General features: G+C 43.1%; 1 protein-coding gene across 3 annotated transcripts in view; it reads left to right on the top strand.

Annotated features, from left to right (window-relative positions):
• Frrs1 (ferric chelate reductase 1) overlaps positions 1-17,583 on the top strand; it is a 38,926-nt gene extending 21,343 nt beyond the window's left edge. For all 3 annotated transcript variants that reach the window (XM_050137520.1, XM_050137597.1, XM_050137432.1), the window contains exons 7-16: positions 2,820-2,918; positions 3,689-3,836; positions 7,167-7,280; positions 8,620-8,735; positions 11,011-11,097; positions 12,496-12,593; positions 12,847-12,905; positions 14,111-14,254; positions 14,712-14,773; positions 14,851-17,583. In XM_050137520.1, the coding sequence (XP_049993477.1) occupies positions 2,820-2,918; positions 3,689-3,836; positions 7,167-7,280; positions 8,620-8,735; positions 11,011-11,097; positions 12,496-12,593; positions 12,847-12,905; positions 14,111-14,254; positions 14,712-14,773; positions 14,851-14,943 (1,020 nt within the window). In that variant the 3' untranslated portion in view covers positions 14,944-17,583. The remainder of the gene's footprint in view (positions 1-2,819; positions 2,919-3,688; positions 3,837-7,166; positions 7,281-8,619; positions 8,736-11,010; positions 11,098-12,495; positions 12,594-12,846; positions 12,906-14,110; positions 14,255-14,711; positions 14,774-14,850) is intronic.
• The last annotated feature ends 6 nt before the right edge of the window (positions 17,584-17,589 follow it).

The raw sequence follows: 17,589 nt of genomic DNA on the forward strand, positions 1-17,589 counted from the left end.
CTTAGAAATCTTACCTATTTCTCTTATAGTGCTCATCAAAAGTGTTTATAAAAAGATTTAATTACGCAGGTGCAGTTGGTTTACAGAGAGAGCCTGCTTAATGATTAGAATCAGTTATACACCTGGTTGCCTAAATTGGCGGAAATGGATCATCTTCAGGATATACTTTAAAAGTGGTTATTTCTATTTAAGGTTGTTATTTCCAAAACTTTAGTGTATTTTATGAACTTTCTTTTTTTCTTTTTTTTTTTGGAGACAGGGTCTCACTATGTAGCCTTGGCTAGCTTGGAACTCTGTAGACCAGACTGGCCTCAAAACTCCCATAGATCTGTTTTTCTCTGCCTCTTGAGTACTGGGATTAAAGGCGTGCGCCACCACATTCAGGGTCCTGTTATTTTTGACTATATAATAAGTTGAGATACTGAAGATGCTTGATATTTTAAATGCTGATTGGATAACAACCTAATTTCTACCTAAAAAAAATAGTGGCTCATAAATTGACAGCAATTGCTTTCATCACAAAAATTGAAAAGTATAATTTTCCAAATTTTTGCTAATAGTGACTTGCTTATTTTTGCATTTTGGTCTTCTCTGTCTATGATGTTTTTATGATATAAAGTCTAATAAGCAAACACGTTACTAGCTTCTATCCTCATTTCCCTCTTAAGTAGAAAACAGAGTCAATTTCTCGAACTATACACTCATAACACGGCTGCTTCTGTGATCCTCCGAAGTGTGGGGATATCACACACCAAGCAAGTGGTTAATTTTGCAGCAGGCATTCAACCTTGAGATAGTGTCAGGTCCCCTAGGTTGAGCGCTCAGTCCCCAGGACACCTCAGCCTCCTGCTGTTTGACCTGTGATTTTGGCTCTAGGAATGACAAACCAAGCATACACATGTGTACACACGCAGCGTGCACGCAGAAGTCAGGGGACAACTTTGTGGAGCCAGCTTCCTCCCTCTACCTTTCTGTGGGCTCTGGGAATTGAACCCAGATCACCAGGCTTGCTCTACCAGCGTCTTTACCTTCCGAGCCATCTTTCAGCTCCTAGACTAATGGATTCTTCTGGCCCATTGCATGGCAGGTTATTGATGGAGTCTCTTTAGCTGCCTTCTGGCCCCTTTTGGCTTCTCAATCCATTTTTAGTGTGTCTTAGTGTGCCCTGGTGTCACAAGATGCTTTCCGCTCATCCTTCGTCATTCCTCAAAATAGCCTGTTGCTTCTGAGCAGGAATAATTCAGAGAAGTGAAGATTTGAATGCTAATATGTTACCGGATGCTCATCTGTCTGTGGATTGATTTTGAGGGGCGTATTCAGGATAGGCAAGTACTCGGTACTGCCGAGCTACCCACATCTGCCCTCCCATGTACTTTTTACAAACATTATTTTCTTTTATACTTTCTTACTTGGAGTGTGTGTCACTTTGCAGGTACAGATGTGGGAGTATAGGACGGTGTGTGTGAGTTTGTTCCTCCTTCCGACATGTGGGTCCTGCGGACCACACTTAGGTTGTCAGGATTGGCAGCGAGTGCCTTTCCCTCCTGAGCTGTCTCACCAACCTTCCCATGGCCTCCAACATTGTGCTTTAATTCTCTTCACGGCATCATCACCGTCTCTGATGTGACTTGTACCTCTACCTGGCCTTCCTGTGTTGCTCCTGAACCCCTCCTTAGTCTTCCTGTCTCCATAATTGCCCCTCTGAATTTACTATATTGTGTGCTTCCATGCTTCAGACATGGATTTCTGGAACTTTGGTGTTTATAAACAGTGGCATCTTCTCTTACCCTTCATTTAGGAGGTGAAGATCGAGTTACCTGTTCCCATTCTCTTCTGTGCTGTCTTCTCTGATAGTCAGGATGCCTCTCTGTTCTTGTTGGCACTGTAGCTCTAATCAGGTTGCTGCTAAGTCAGCTGCTTTGACTGTATTGTTATTATTTTTTATGTGCACTGATTTGCAGGTACATTAGGAGGTCTGAGGTTGAAGAGAGGATTCTTTCTCAATTGCTCTCCACCTTATGTTTTAAGACAAGGTCTCTCACTAAATCTGATGTTCTCACTGTTTCACGTAGACTGGGCTCCTCCTGTCTTATCCCCCACAGCACCTGGATTACAGGTGTACATTGCCAGGCCTGGCTTTTTACGTGGGTACCTTTGTTGTTGTTGTTGTTGTTACCGTGTTGGCTTTAGGGATCAAATTCAGGTCATTAAACTTGGCATTGGGTATGTTTACCCACTAAGTCATTTCGTTGCTTCTTGCCTGTCTCTTTAAACGAATTATTTATTTTTGTTTTTATAGTTACATCATTTCCAATCTCCCCTTTCCTGCTCTTCCTCCAAACTTTCCTAGGTAACTCCCCGTCTTCCGTTCTCTTTCAAACTCATGGCCCCTTTCTTTCTTTGTTGTTGTATACTCTAGTTCCATCTGGTACATCTGCAACAGAACGCCTGCACCTAAGGTTCCGAGAGCACTGTAGAAGAGGGGATGGGAAGGCTGTAAGAGCCAGAGGAATGGGGAGTTTGTTGTGAGACTTTGTCTGTTAGAAATGTTAGAAGCTCTACCCGCAAAGTCTCACGTACGTGGCTGCCTAAATATTACCTGAACAAGGACAACACTAATAGACACACTAACATGGATGGGGAGAGCTCGGTAGCCCCTCGGCCCTAGAAGAGGAGTTACAGGCAACTATGTAGTGATAGTGAGAGAAATAGTCTTCCCCAGAGTAGAGCAAACCAATTGGTTGTCTAATATCAGACGGTCATCCCTGAAAAAAAAAAAATGATTAGGGGCTCCTTAAAATAATGCCCTTGTTTTTCAGGGTGACGACGATGCTTATTTGTGTATCCGCGAAGATCAGACAGTGTATATACAGCCTTCCTATCTGACAGGGCGAAGTTATCCTGTGATGGAATCCAGGGTGAGTGTGAACATGCTGGCAACACACTTGTTTGGTCCTCCTTCCTGCTATGTGGCTGCCACCGATGTGACTGTGTGTGTGGCCAGCCCCTCAGTTAACCTCGCCTAGGCAAGGGCCCGGCAGCGGCATTCTTCTCTGAATTATCTCCAAGAAACATTCCGTACTTAAAAAAGCACAAAGGCGAAGTTCTCTGTCAGGAAACGATCAGTTATTGCTTACGTCACTTAAATTCTTTTCATTACATCATATGGAAAAGGCTTTTATGGCTTATTGACATGATCAGAGGACTAGCCCCTTCCCAAAAGCTTATAGGACAGGTTTATAAGATGAGACTTGAGGAAAGGGTGCCCCATGGTTCAGTCCCCAGAACTGCAGAAACTGGACTTGGAGGCACATGCCAGTGATGCTGTCACTCAGTGGGTGGGACACCAGGGTCAAAGGTCAAGATCAGCAGCACCACTACCCCAACCCATGATATCCATGCCTTTAATCTCAGCACATCCGCTAGATTTTCCAGCCCGGGTGGAGGAACTGGGGAGATCCGGCTCAGAGTGAAAAATAACGTTTGCCAAGTGACATAAAGATAAACTGGAATAATTAAAAAAAAAAAAACCCTTGGTGTTCTTTGATGGGGAAAACTAAGGAAGGACACTGAAGATAAAACATGCTCCTCCAACCTCAGAGAAAGGAAATGGAGCAGGCCAGGGTTTGGAGCATGTCTTGCTTTTAGCAAATCTTTGGAAAGTGTTGAGAGGCTCTTGTGTTTGTAGGGGACCCTGGAGGATATGGCCTGGAGGCTGGTGGATGGTGTTATACAGTGTTCATTCAGAAGAAACATCACCCTTCCTGGGGTTAAGAACAGATTTGTGTTAAACGAAAGCTACTACATCTTCCTAGCAGAAGGAGCCGCTCACGACGGTAAGCACTCTGGTTAAATCTATCTTTGCACATCTTTTTTTTTTCTCTCTTCCTTTCCCCTCTCCTTTGCAGATACCACTACAGTTGCTCATTTAAAGGTGTGGAAGGGGTTCTCCTTGGATTTTGAGTTAAGTTTCTGGCTGTGTTTCATTCAGAGAATGTCAGTCAGGTTACACGGCAGCATTGCTTATGATTTCAATGGCCCCTGCCTTGTACAATGGATTTGAACCAGAACTGTAAGCGCCTTGTAAGATGTATGTCTTTGGGCTTTGCTCTACTTTCCTAGGAACAGTGCCTTTTGGATTTTTGTAAGAAATGCCAGCTCCGGTGGGACAGTCTGTATAAGCTGGATCTGGTCTCCTTGGACATGAGCTTCTCCAGGGGGTGCAGTAAGAGCCCAGGCAGCCATTCAGACTAGAAGGGGTTGTGTCTGGTTGTTCTGCTGGGGTCATTTCCTGTCATGCACCTTCCTAAGTAAAATGGGTACCCTGTGGTCCTGGTGTACTTTAGGAATCTGAATCTTTAGTTTTAGTTTTCTTTGGTTGGTTGTTTTGTTTTGAGGCAGAGTCTCGCTATATAGCCCTGAGTGGCCTCCATGAAACTTTCTGTAGCTCGGTCTAGCCTTGAACTCATAGAGATCCACCCATCTCTGTCTGTCGAGGGCTGGGATTAAAAGCACACACCGTCACGTACAGCCTCATCTTCATTTTCGTAAACAGTGTCTTCAGTAACAGCAGCTTTGCCATCTTGTTTATTTCTAACATTGTTTGAGACGTCTGTGGTTTGAATTACCAAACACTTAATTGAGTCTATCGATAGTTCCTTAATTGAGTCTATTGATATTTCCTTCCTGATTTTCCAGACTACTGATTTAGTTTGGCTCTCTGTTGCTCTGACCAAAAGCACCCACAGGGGACGAAAGGTTCTGTTTGACAGGTTACTGTCCATCTTCAAAAGGAGCCAAGGTGGGAGCTTGAGACAGGAACTGAGGCAAAGATTGTGGAGGAACACTGCTTCCTCTGCCTTGCTCAGCTTCTTATATATCCCAGACTTCTTATATATCCCATCCCATGGGCAGGGATGGCACTGCCCATGGTGGTTTGGGCCCTGCCACATCAACCATCAAGGAAGAAAATGACTCATAGATGTGTCCAAAGACCAATCAGACGGTGGCAATTCCTCAGCTGAGATTCCTGGTGACTCCAGCTTGTAGCAAGTTGATAAAAACTAGCCAGTGTGGTTACATCTTGTTGTTTTGACAAACCACAAATTAAACTATCACTTCAATACTTGATCTTTACTTTGATTGTATCCAAGTGTTTTGAGGTGTTTTCAGTGTTAGCATCTCTAAAAAGGCCTGTGGTTTTAGTTTTGATTTCCTGTTTAAACCAATAGCTTACACAATAGTTTCGGTGCTGGAGAGATGGCTTAGTGTCCGAGAGCAGTCCTGCTCTTCCAGAGAACCTGGGTTCAATTCCCAGCATCCACATGGCAGTTCACAGCTGTCTAAAACTCCAGTTCCAGGGGATCTGATGCTCTCACATCGATGTACATAGGAAAAAGAATAAATTATTTTAAAAATAGTGCTGTAAGTATCTAGCTGGATCATCTTTCCTCTTTTATTTTTTTGATTTTGTTATACAGATAGTATAACCTATATCCTTCACATATTTTTAAAAATTTAGTTATTTCAATTATTATTATTATTAGTGTGTATGCAGGTATACCCATGGTGATCTTGTGGTGGTCAGGGGACAACTTTGCTGAGTCAGTTTTCTCCTCCAGGGCACCAGGTTTGCACTGTCAAGTTCTTTTACCCGCTGCAACAGCTCACAAGCCCCATCCTTTTGAAATTTCTGTGACCTAGGCTGTTGCCTGATATCTAGCATTTGTTTTCAATAAAAGTTTATAGATCATTAAGTTTCTTAACTATTTTTGTACTTGAATAGTTTTCTAAAAATATGTTTGCATATTCTGTAATTTATTCTGTTCTAGTGATGGACATTTAGTTTACATTTTTTAAGTAACATAAAAACATTGTTAAGAATATTCTTGTGCCTATATTTTTGCAAAAGAGGAGAAAAAAGATCGTAAGAATCAGAGGAGGTGGATGATGTCAAGGAAGCAGCAAGCAGCATCCTCCAGATACAACAGGGCCGATGTGTGTATGAACGCACAGAGCATGCACAGGACTTGCTCGTGTCCAAACCAGACAAAACCCTAGCAAGGAGAAGGGGGAAATGGACATGGAGTCCTGTTTCTAACCACAATGCTATTTGCATTTGATATCTGCTGGGAAAGGGAAGATAGATTTTCTCCAATACATTGTTACTGGGCACATCAACCAGATGCTAGGGTCTAAAAGTTATTTTACCTGTGTAGTAGGGGGCATACATATACACATATACGCACACATTTGGAATAATTCTGTATTTCCCTGTTTTGATTTTATGTGCAACAAATAGTAATAAAAGACACAAATAAGGCCATCCATGGTGGTGCATGCCTTTAATCCCAGCACTAAGGAGGAAGTGGCAGGGTAGGGGCAAGTGGACCTCTATGAGTTCAAGGCTAGCCCTTGAACATAGTGAGTCCCACTTGCAAAAAAACAAAACAAAACAAACCAAACCCCAAAAAGAATGAAAGAAAGGAAAAAAAGGGGAAAAGGATAATAATGTTTTTTCAGTTTAAAAATAATTGTTTTTGCTTTCTTTTCTGTTATTTCACGTGTATGGGTATTTTTCTTGCATGTGTGCCTTAGAGGTTAGAAGAGGGTGTCAGGTTCCCAGGTCCTCTGCAAGAGTAAGTGCCCTTAAACACTGAGCCAACTCTCTAGCTCTTCCCTCCTTTTCTTATTCGAGACTATGATCTGTTCCTCAGACCCAGTCCGAACTGACCATCTGGCAAATTCTATTTCATCAGAATGCTTTTCATTGTTGTCTGCTCGTTGTCTTCCTAGGCCCAGTGTTTGTTAGCATGTCCGCGGATTTCAGAATGCAGGCGTGGTTAGAGGGTTGTAGCTTTAGAATATACCTGTCACTGTGCGAGAATTACACTGGGTGTTTTCAGTGACGTCATCAGCCGTTAATTTGACATTGTTTGATCTGTTAACCGCACACGCTGGTTCTTCTCGCTTTAACTCTTCCGTTCCCAGTCCTCTTTTAGATTCATCTCGTGGTTAGCTAAATTACTTCCTTGATTTTCAGGAAAGCCATGTGTTCTCGAAAATGTATCTTTATGTTGCTTTTACCTGTGAATGTCAACTCTTCCTATCTGATTGTTTTTCATTACTGTAAAACATTTCCTTTCTGTTCTGTGTCCACCTCTCAGGCCGAATTTTTAGGCACCCTCAGCAACCTTTGATAACGTACGAAAAATACGATGTGACCGGCACTCCAAAGAACGTAGGAGGATCCCACTCTTCACCCCTTTTAAAGGCGCATGGTGAGTGAACAGAGCAGCGTTGTTACATTTTATGGGATACACTAACCAACGAGCAGGCATTGACTAGATCAGGAACGAGGGGGTGGGGGCAGGAGTCAAGGAGTCACTTAGCGAATTGGCATGATTCTTCTTCTTCTTTTTTTTTTTTTTCTGAAATAGGGTTTTCCTGTAGTTTTAGAGCCTGTCTTGGACCTAACTCTTGTAGACCAGGCTGGCCTCCAACTCACTGAGATCCACCTGCCTCAGCCTCCCAAGTGCTGGGATTAAAGGCATGTGCCACCATTGCCTGGCGATTCTTTTATCTTTAAACAACGTTTTCAGGCAGATTGTCCCTCTGAATGTTTGTCAATTTTTATTAAAAGTGAGAAGGAGATCTAATTCAGTGGTCTGAACCCCGACCCATTTAAAATCAACAGTGGAAATTTTTAAAATTCATCCAGGTTGAGTATTACTGGATTAATTAAGTTAATGCTTTTGAATCCTTGATTTTTGTCTTTTTTAAATTAAAATAAATGCTAATTAAAAAGCGGTGTGTGGTTTTGGTTGTTTAGTAGCCCTCTTGTGTTAGTATTTCAGCATAGGAAGTACGTGGTGTAGTGCTTAGATCTTTGGATAAGTGGGAGAGTAGTGGCTTGGACAAAAGGCTCTCCTGTGCTTTGGGTCTACCAATGAGAGTTGATTCTACTTGCCGAGTGCACTGGCTCATGATGAAAAGAGAGGATTCAAAAGCAGTAAAGCCGGGCAAACTGTACCATTACAACACGTTAGCCTCTCGGGGTTTTCTTGCTGTAGTCCCTTGACATTTCTCCAGAGTTCTCTTCACAGAGGTGGCTCACCTTGAAAGCCACTTTCCTACCGTCAGCTGGATTTGCTCCCGCTGCACCTCCAGTTGGGCAGGAATTAGATCCAGAAGTCATGTGTCCTTTTGTCCATCCTTTGTTGTTTAGAGTAAGACTACTGGAGAAGAAAGTTGCAGGCAGGACTGTTAGAAAGAAGGTTAAGAACACAGTTGCTGTGGTCAAGCTGTTCGAGCGCTCTGTGCCTTTGTTTCCCCATCAGTCAGCTGGGGACCATATAAATACCCATGAACAGTGGCAAAGACCATTTGACTAATATGCGTAAAACACTTGGTGTACCTCGTACCTGCTAGGGTATGATCTTGTGGACTGTTAGCATCAGCAGTGGAGGTATAATAAGAACTATGATATATTGTGTTTTTTTTTTTTTGTGGGGGGAGGGAATTATTTTTTCTATATCTTGAATGTAGTTTGCTGGTCGTTTATATTTTCTGCAGCAGCTTACTCTGTGATGTGAGTCACTGTACCTTTCCCTCCCGTAGGTGCCTTAATGTCTGTGGCATGGATGACCACAGTTAGCATAGGAGTACTGGTTGCCCGGTTCTTCAGATCTGTTTGGTCCAAAGCCTTCTTCTTTGGTGAAGCAGCTTGGTTTCAGGTTAGTAATAGAAAAGGCTTAAAACCATTTCCATGTTATTCAAATACTGTGATGTGAGGTCTCTGTGTGTGTGTGCGCGCGTGCTCACGATCATGTGTGCACATAGACGTGTGGGCGTGTATGTGTGAGGACTACCTTTGGGAGTCCGTTTTCTTCCACCGTACGGGTTCTGGGATCGCTCAGGTCACCAGGCTACACAGCAAGTCCATTTACTTGCTAAGTCATCTCACTGGCCCACGTGTTTTTTTTTCTTTTTCTTTTCTCAATTACAGCTATTGCAGGTCTTAGATCCATTCCCCTCCCCGTAGTTTCCTAAGCACCTAAGAACCAATGTAAGATTCTTTACAGAGTCTGGTTTCTTGATGAGTGGGCTGGATTGGAGAACACGTCAGGGTCAAATGATCCTTCCTTACCCTTATGTTTGTAGTGGGAGAAGCTGAGAGGGATTAGCTCACTGCACTAAGTCAATTTGAGTCAAGGAGGTCTGGAAAGCAGAGGAAGGAAATGCTGGTGCTCGCTGCACGTCCGTCCTCTGCTTGGTGAGCCCCTGAGAGCTGGAATCTCCCTATGTAACAGTCAAGAGCATCTGATGATGTGTGGTATAGGAAACAGGAAGTGCTCTTTTCCATGCTCATCCTGTGGATGGGGAGTTGGGGTCCCACAGAACACGGTGCGGGGCGACAAGCAGGAAGGCTGGCCAGCCTTATCTTCATGGGCAGGAGAATGTGGGTATTCACACATGTACTGAGCCACCAGTCAGTGTGGGGCATGACATAGCACACACTTGCGTCTAAGAAAAAGGGAGGAGTCCTGACCTCATCAGAGCACACCCTTCACTTCTCCTGGCCATAGAAACAGCTCTTGAGGTTCCTCTTGTTTTAACCTCATTTCTCTTCTTAGTTGACAGGGTTGCCTAATTTATTTATTCTCTTTAAGAACACTTTCTAAAAATTATTGTATTATTACTTTGTGTGTGTGTGTGTGTGTGTGTGTGTGTGTGTGTGTGTGTGTGTGTTTTGCTTGCATGTAAGTCTGTATCTCATGCATGCCTGGTGCCTGAAGAGGCCAGAAGAGGGTGTTTGGGTCCCTTGGAACTGGAGTTATAGATAGTTGTGAGCCACTGTGTGGGTGCTGGGAATTGAACCTGGGTCCTCTGCAAGAGCAGCCGGTGCTCTTAACCACTAAGCCACCTCTCCAGCCCTTACTGATTAAATTTTTTTGCTATGTGCCCATTCTGTCCGTCTCTGCCTGTGAGCTCTCATGCCTACGTTCTTTCTCCTCCAATCTGCTCTGTAGGTTTTCCAGTTAGAAGATCATGTTTTTTTTTTTAATCAGTCCAAGTCCTCTACTGCCTTTATTCTTTGAAATGTATGTATGCGTGTATGCATGTATCCATGTATGCATGCATGTATGCATGTGTGTGTGTGGGAGGACATGTATGCATTCATGTGGTCACTCATGATGTAATGTGTGAGTGTGTGTACCTTAGTGAGCTTGTGTTGAGGTCAGAGGACAGTTTTGTGGAGTGATTCTCTCTATACAAAGCAGTGGGCTTTGTGTGTGAGATCTCCATTCCGGCTGCTGTGAGGAGACAGCCTACCAGGAACTGAATTCATGTCATCAGGCTTGTTCACCAAGTGCCTTTACCCACTGAGCCAACTTGTCCATCCTTTCGCTGTCCCTAAAAATACACTGTTGATATGTGGATATGTTAGTGACAGTTACATCGACAGAAACGTATAGGGTCTACCTATCATACTCTGTATCATGTAGAGTAACCTTGTCCTGGAATAAATTCTGGCTTACACCAGCTGTCCGATACATAACAATGCCCATTTTCATTCTTAATATTTTCTTGATTTTCCACAAAGAATTATACATTCCATATAATGTTCATTTATTGCCTCTGATTATACTATAAGCCCTGCAGGATGCAGTGTTTTGGATTTTCTTGCTGTCCTTCTGCACATGGCATAGCACTCTGCATGGTGACAGAGCTTCATCCATGCCTGTGGAAGGAAATGAAGGCCTTGGCAAGTAAGCGTGTTTTGTGTGTGGTATCCGTTTCTGCTGTAGGGAGCAGGTGAGCCCCTTTGAGTGAGGAGATGGCAGCATAGAGTTTTCTTTAGTTTAATGGCCTATGACATTTTATTTTGATTGTTTTGATGTAAGCGGGATGTATGGCTTCAGTGAATCTCCCATGAGTGCCCTGCTGTGATACCAGATGTCTTTTATGAAGTGAGCCATCTTCTCACCCTGCCGTCTCCCCTTGCAGGTGCACCGGATGCTCATGCTCGCCACATCTGTGCTCACCTGCATTGCTTTTGTTCTGCCTTTTGTGTACAGAGGAGGCTGGAGTCGGGTAAGGATGCCTTCAGCAGCAGGTTTCCCTATAAATCTGTTTTGATGTCAAGGCAGATTGCTGCTTTATTCTCAGAGGTGGATAATGAGACATTTCTGTGTGCATCCTATTTTCCTGTTTTTGAGTTATCTGATGACTTCACCTGGTTGGGGATTGGGACAGAAGGGAGACTGTGAATATAGATCGCTTGGTACTGATGTATTTTTAGGCTGTATTACATCTCATGCATTCCTTTAGTGAGTGTGTATTCCTTCTAGAATGTTGAAAAATTGAAGTATGAAGTCTAACATTTATTATTTATGTATGCATTAATTTTTGAGTTAGGGTTTCTTCCTCCCTCCCTTCCTCCCTCCCTCCCTCCCTCCCTCCCTCCCTCCCTCCCTCCCTCTCTCCCTTCGTTCCTTCCTTCGTTCCTTCGTTCGTTCATTCGTTCCTTCCTTCCTTCTTTCCTTCCTTTCTTTTTGAGATAGGGTTTCTCTGACTGTCTTGAAATTTACTCTGTAGGCCAGGTTGGCTTTGAACTGAGAGATCTGCCTGCATCTGCCTCCTGAGTGCTGGAATTAAAGGCGTGAGCTACCACAGCCGAGCTATTTTTGTTATTTTAATGATGTGTATGTGAATTTGTGAGGATCTGGGTAACTCCAGCACCAGAGGCAAGCATAGTGGTTGTGAGCTGCCCGATGTGGGTGCTGGGAACTCCTAACTGTTGAGCCATCTTTCCAGCCCAAGTATGGTGTCTAAGAAACAGGATCAATTGAAGTGGCTTTCTCTTACAATTATCATTAAGTCAACAGAGAATTGCATCTCTACTGTATGATCAGTCTTGCTATATATATCAAGTTTTTAAAAATTAATTAAGATATAATAATTATATCACATCCCCCTGAATTAACCCTTCCCATGTCTTCTCCTTCCAACTCTTCACATTTCCCCCTCCCTCCTCAAATTGGTGGCCTCTTTTTCTATGATTATCAGTTTCTTTCTTTCTCTCCACAAACATGAGTGTGTAACTATAACCTGCTGTGACCATTTATTGTTGCTGCATATATATGACCTCAGGGTTGACCTTTGTATTGGTTACCAATTAGGGGCCTCAACCCTGGGTGAGACTAATTCTCCCTCTCTCAGCTGTTATGAGTTGCCTGTGGCTCTTTATCTAGGGGTGGGACTTTGTGACAGTTCCCTCTTCTGTGCTAGCATGCTCATCGTGTGGTGGTGTTCAAATCTTAGGCTAAGGGTATTTCTGTGTTGTTTCTAGGACACATGACCTCCCAGCAGACTTCCTGGTGCTCTGGCTCTTGCAGTCATTCCCATGCACAATGTATATGTTTTTTTTTTTTTTTTTTAACTCGGTTTAAACTGACAGGAAAGACTGACTATTAACGATGCCCTTTTCAGCGTGCAGGGTACCACCCATACCTCGGCTGTACAGTGATGACTTTGGCTGTCCTTCAGCCTCTGCTAGCAACCTTCAGACCACCTTTACATGACCCAAGGTACAGACAGCTCTTCCATATACACACGCTTCGTGTGTGCGCCACTAGATGGGCAACTACTTTCTTTTCAAGGGAGAAGCACTTTGCGTTTGTAGCTCACAGTGATTGACTGTATTTACATTTAAGGATTTTCAAATGGGTTTCAGATACCCAGTTCCCTGGCAATAGGGAAATTGCATGCTTCTTATTCTCTTGGGGATAAATTGCTATTCCATCACTTTAAAGACGACCGACTGGCTTTTTATTTTGGTAGGAGGCAGGTGTTTAACTGGACTCACTGGAGTGTGGGGACGGCGGCTAGAATAATAGCAGGTAAGTGAGCGCGGTGCCACTTACTCATATATAATTGCCAGTTGTTTACACCGAAGGTTGTAATTTGGCTTAAATGATTTTAGATGCATTAGTAATTGGAGTAATTGGTTGTTGAGGAGAAATCAGCCCGAAACATTGAAATCCAGAAAGTAATTTCTACAAGGAACTATTTAAGTCATTATTTAAAGCTAAAGTTTTTTTTTTTTTTAAATGGCTTTAAGACTTTAAAACTCAGCCCTTTCTTTCCCATTTCTTCACGTTTCCTTTGCAAACAAATGAGACTATGATGATGGCCAAACACTCAGGCAGGGTAAGCGAGGGTCCCGGGGTGAGGAGGATGAAGTGCGTAGGTACAAGTCTGCCGGCTCCAGGCCATTTCTCTGCTGTCTGGACTTGGAGGGCTGATGGTCTCCAGAGGACAGCTGGAATTACCTGACAAAGCCTTTCTTTTCAGTACTGGGGAATCAGTACCCAGGGCCTCATCGCTGGAAGGCAAGCACACTACCACTGAGTTACATCCCCAGGCCCTTTTAATAGTTTTTTTTTTTTTTTTTTTTTGAGACTAGGTCTCAATCAGTTTGCCAACTCTAATCTTGACCTTGCTCTAGCTTAGGCAGTCCTTGAGCTTGTGACCTCCCTGCCTCAGCGCCTTTCCCTCCGCAACATCCCCCCCCCCACATCAAATATCTTCTGTTGATTCCAAGGGAGCCACCTCTCTCTCTCTCTCTCTCTCTCTCTCTCTCTCTCTCTCTCTCTCTCTCACACACACACACACACACACACACACACACACACACACACACACATTCTATTGCTTGTGGGATTAAGTGCAGGATGAAAAGGGCAACAGTCATTTCTTCATTTCTCCTTCTTTGCTTCATTGCAGAATTACATTTCTGGAAATGATAGGCACCTTTGTTGTTGTTATTGGTGTGGGTATCGAAGCCAGGGCTTTATGCCTGCTGGCTAGTCCTCTACCCATGAGCTACCTCCCTGGTTCGCGGGTGCTTTCTTAGCAATTGTTAGATCATCATTTCCTATCTTGTCTTACGTTGTCTTACACTAAGGAAGGCCAAATTCTCTCAGCCCTAAAGATTATTCTTTTCATAAATGTTTAATGTATTCTAATTAATCTGTAAAGCATCAATTATTATTTTCACTGGGCACTGTATTTGAGCACTCCCCCCCTCCCTTTTTCTACATAGTGGCAGCAATGTTCCTAGGAATGGATTTACCGGGGCTGAATCTCCCCAGTCCACAGAAGACTTATGCAATGATGGGGTTTGTGGTCTGGCATATCGGGACCGAAGTGCTTCTGGAGATACATGCTTATCGGCTCTCTCGAAAAGGTAACCTGCTTGAAAAGCCCTACTGTGGGCTGGAGGGATAGTGCAGGGTACGTGCTTGCCACTGCAAGCATCAGGATCTGAGTTCAAATCTCCAGCAGTCACATGAAAAGCCGGGCATGGTCATGTGTGTCTGTAACCCCAGTGCTGTGCAGGAACGGAGACAGGAGGATGGCTGGGATTTGCTGGCTGCCAGCCTCACTCCAAGTTCAGGGAGAGATTTTGACTGAAGGAAATAAGGCAGAGAGTCTCCATGTGTGCTTGCACATGGCATGTGTGCAAACACATGCATGCACATACACATACACATATGTGCACGCACACCCCACCCCACCCAGGTACAGAAAGTTTGCAACATTTAGTAGCTTGAAATGCAGAAAATTGGGGTGTTTTAGGATTCTGGTTTTATCTTATTCTTTTGACAACCAGTTGACGTGCGTATCACCGTTGTTCTTGACAGTGGAGATACTGGACGATGACAGAATTCAGATCCTTCAGTCACTAACTGTCGCGGAAGCAGAGGTGAGCTTCTCCTCTCTTGTTGATTGACACAAACCTTCATGACGGTGCTTTCTGCTAAATCCCAGTTTTTATTTCAGGGTCATGTTTTTAAGAAGGCGGTGTTGGCGATTTACATATGTGGGAATGTGATTTTCCTCATGGTATTCTTATCTGCAATCAACCAAGTATGAGCAAGTGAAGACTGTTTTTTTCTTGTTTGTTTGTTTGTTTTTTGATGGACCTGGGTCATAATTATCAAAACAAGGAGACCCGGGCTCACGCTGACAACCTGGAATATGTTTTAATTTGGAAGACCCATGGGCACTGCGAGAGAAGATTTCTGAAGTCTGGTCTATGGAGATTCTATCCAGCTAGGCCATGCAGCCTGTGCATTGATGTCAGTCAAGTCTTTTTGTGTGTTCTTCTGCACCTCCAAAGGAACACTGTCCTCTAGGTGACATGACTGTTAGTGTCACACACCAGATTTGAAACAGTAAACTAGAATGATTAGCAAATGAAGATAATTATCTCAGGCAAAGGATCAATGGGGATTGTGTCTTTGGGAATGAGACAGGTTTTGTGTAGCCCAGGCTGGCCTCCAATTGGCTGTGTAACCAAGGGTAACCCTGAACCTATCTTCCTGCCTCTGCTTCCGGGTGTGGGATTACAGGCGTGTGCCGCTATATCTGGTCTTAAGGGGACCGTAGCTTTCATGGCAGCGCTACTGTGGGTTACTGAAAAGGAAGCGTGGTGTTGACTAGTTTGTTCAGAGATCTTAGATTTTTAAAAATTGTTGCTACGTTTGTTGTTATTATGAGCACACACACACACACACACACCAAACAAAGTAAACCTACAAGAACAAAGCACGTTTCCAGTCCAAGGTCGGGGACATTTTCTTTGCTGTGTGTGCTCCATTACTCCTGGTTAAAGGCGGAGGTGTGGTTGATTTATATCTCAGTGTACATTTCACTAGCTTTTCATTATATTATGAATATGAAATTTTCTTTGTTAGCAGTGAGATGCAAGTAGGCATCTTCTGCTTAGAGATGCCATTTCTTTTTTTCATCCGTGGAGCTGAAACGGCATTTTGTTTGGTTTCAGCTCTAAGATTAGTCCTTCTGGGAGAGAGAGATCAAAGTCATGGATTTCACATTTGCGAAAACTCAGCTTTGTGAGCGTGTCCGGCAGGTGTTCTCGTCTCTGGTGAAGATGAAATAATACGGATGCGTTCCTTCCGAACCTCCTTGGTGCTCTAGGAATTCAGCACCGGTGGAGCTGTTTTCCTCATTTCTCTCAGTGTTTGCTATGAGGCCTTATAGCCAGTGGGTGGCGCTGTGATACCAGAGGACTCATTTGTTCAGACCACTTTAATCACTTTGGTTTTTTTTTTCTTTCTTTTTTTTTTTAATATGGGGCTATTTTCTTACACGCTACGGCTCTTAACTTTCTTTTCTTTTCTTTTTGGGTTGGGGAAATAGGTGTGAGAAACTTAAATTAGTGACTGGTGCTATTACATTCTGACTTAATTTTTAAAATTATTTTTAGTGACTGATATTCTCTTTCATATTCCTCCAGCCCTGTAGCAAATGAAAATAATTTCCTTGGGCAAGGGAAACAAGCAAAATTGGACATTTAAAAAATAAAATAATTGGGAAGGTGTATTTTATTTCTTTGGACATTCTTTCTGATTATTATAAAATTTCTGCTTGGCCCCAGAACGTTATTTTTATCTCTGAGTAATGAATGACCTCAGCATCATATTTTTTATTTCTAACAAATAAAGTGAATTTTTTCTTTTCATTTTTCCTTTACATAGATCTTAGTTAAAAAATAGCTTAGGGTTCAGGCCAGAATTTTCTGTGTTCATGTTCAGTGAGAGTTCTGTGCTACAGTTTACACTATCTCCTGAGAATGTTTTTATTTCAAGAGAAAAAGGGCTGGAGAGGTGGTTCAGTTGTGTGATGCTTGAGCAGTGTGTATGAGTCCTGGGTCCGTCCTAGCACTGGAGGAGCAGACATTCTGAGTAACAATTTAAATCTGTATGAAGACATTCTCTTCCCGTTTTCCGTTATAAGCTGCTGAAGGCCAAAACAGCTCTCTTAATAAGTCATATTCAATATCTGACAAGAAAAAATTCTTCTTGGGATAGGTGAAAGTTGCTTAGGTTATTTTTTCAGATAGGTGAGCTTGTTGCATTTCAAGTGCTGAGGCCAATGTAATATAGCCTATTAAAAGAAATATTTTTATTAATTCATTCTTTAAAAATTTTGCATAATGTGTTTGGATCATATTCACCTTACTCCTTCCAGATCTACCACTATTTTCCTACCTCCAGACTGTGTGTGTGTGTGTATACATACATTATATATATAATATAATTCGACTCTAATTGTGCTGTCTATATTACTCCTGGATCTGAGGCCACCCACTGGGGAACAAGGTTTATCATAAGCCACACCCTTAAAGAAACTGGCTCCCTCCCACCATAGGTCCTCAGGGATGGGGCATGTGGACCTCTTCCCACTTGTGCTAGAGTGCGGGGATTGGCTTGATCTTGTATGGGTGCTGTGCAGACAAACGTGAGTTCACGAGTGGATTGGTGCTGCCAACTCCTGAAGACATTGTTTGTACCCTACTCTTTCTTCCTGTGTGAAGGAGATCTGTTCCTCTGTAGACATCTGTGCCACTTAATCCCAGCATGCCTGTTGTTTCCCTTAGGGACACATTCCAACTCTTTGGCTCCCTGTGCTCTGTCTCCACAAACTACAAATGCTACTTCTTGCCCCTCAATTTTTCTTCTTGTGTCTGTAATAAACGATATGGGTATATATATA

Source organism: Alexandromys fortis, unplaced genomic scaffold (assembly GCF_014885135.2).
Source record: "Alexandromys fortis isolate MF-2015 unplaced genomic scaffold, M_Fortis_MF-2015_v1.1 scaffold_19, whole genome shotgun sequence".
Taxonomy (NCBI): Eukaryota; Metazoa; Chordata; class Mammalia; order Rodentia; family Cricetidae; genus Alexandromys; species Alexandromys fortis.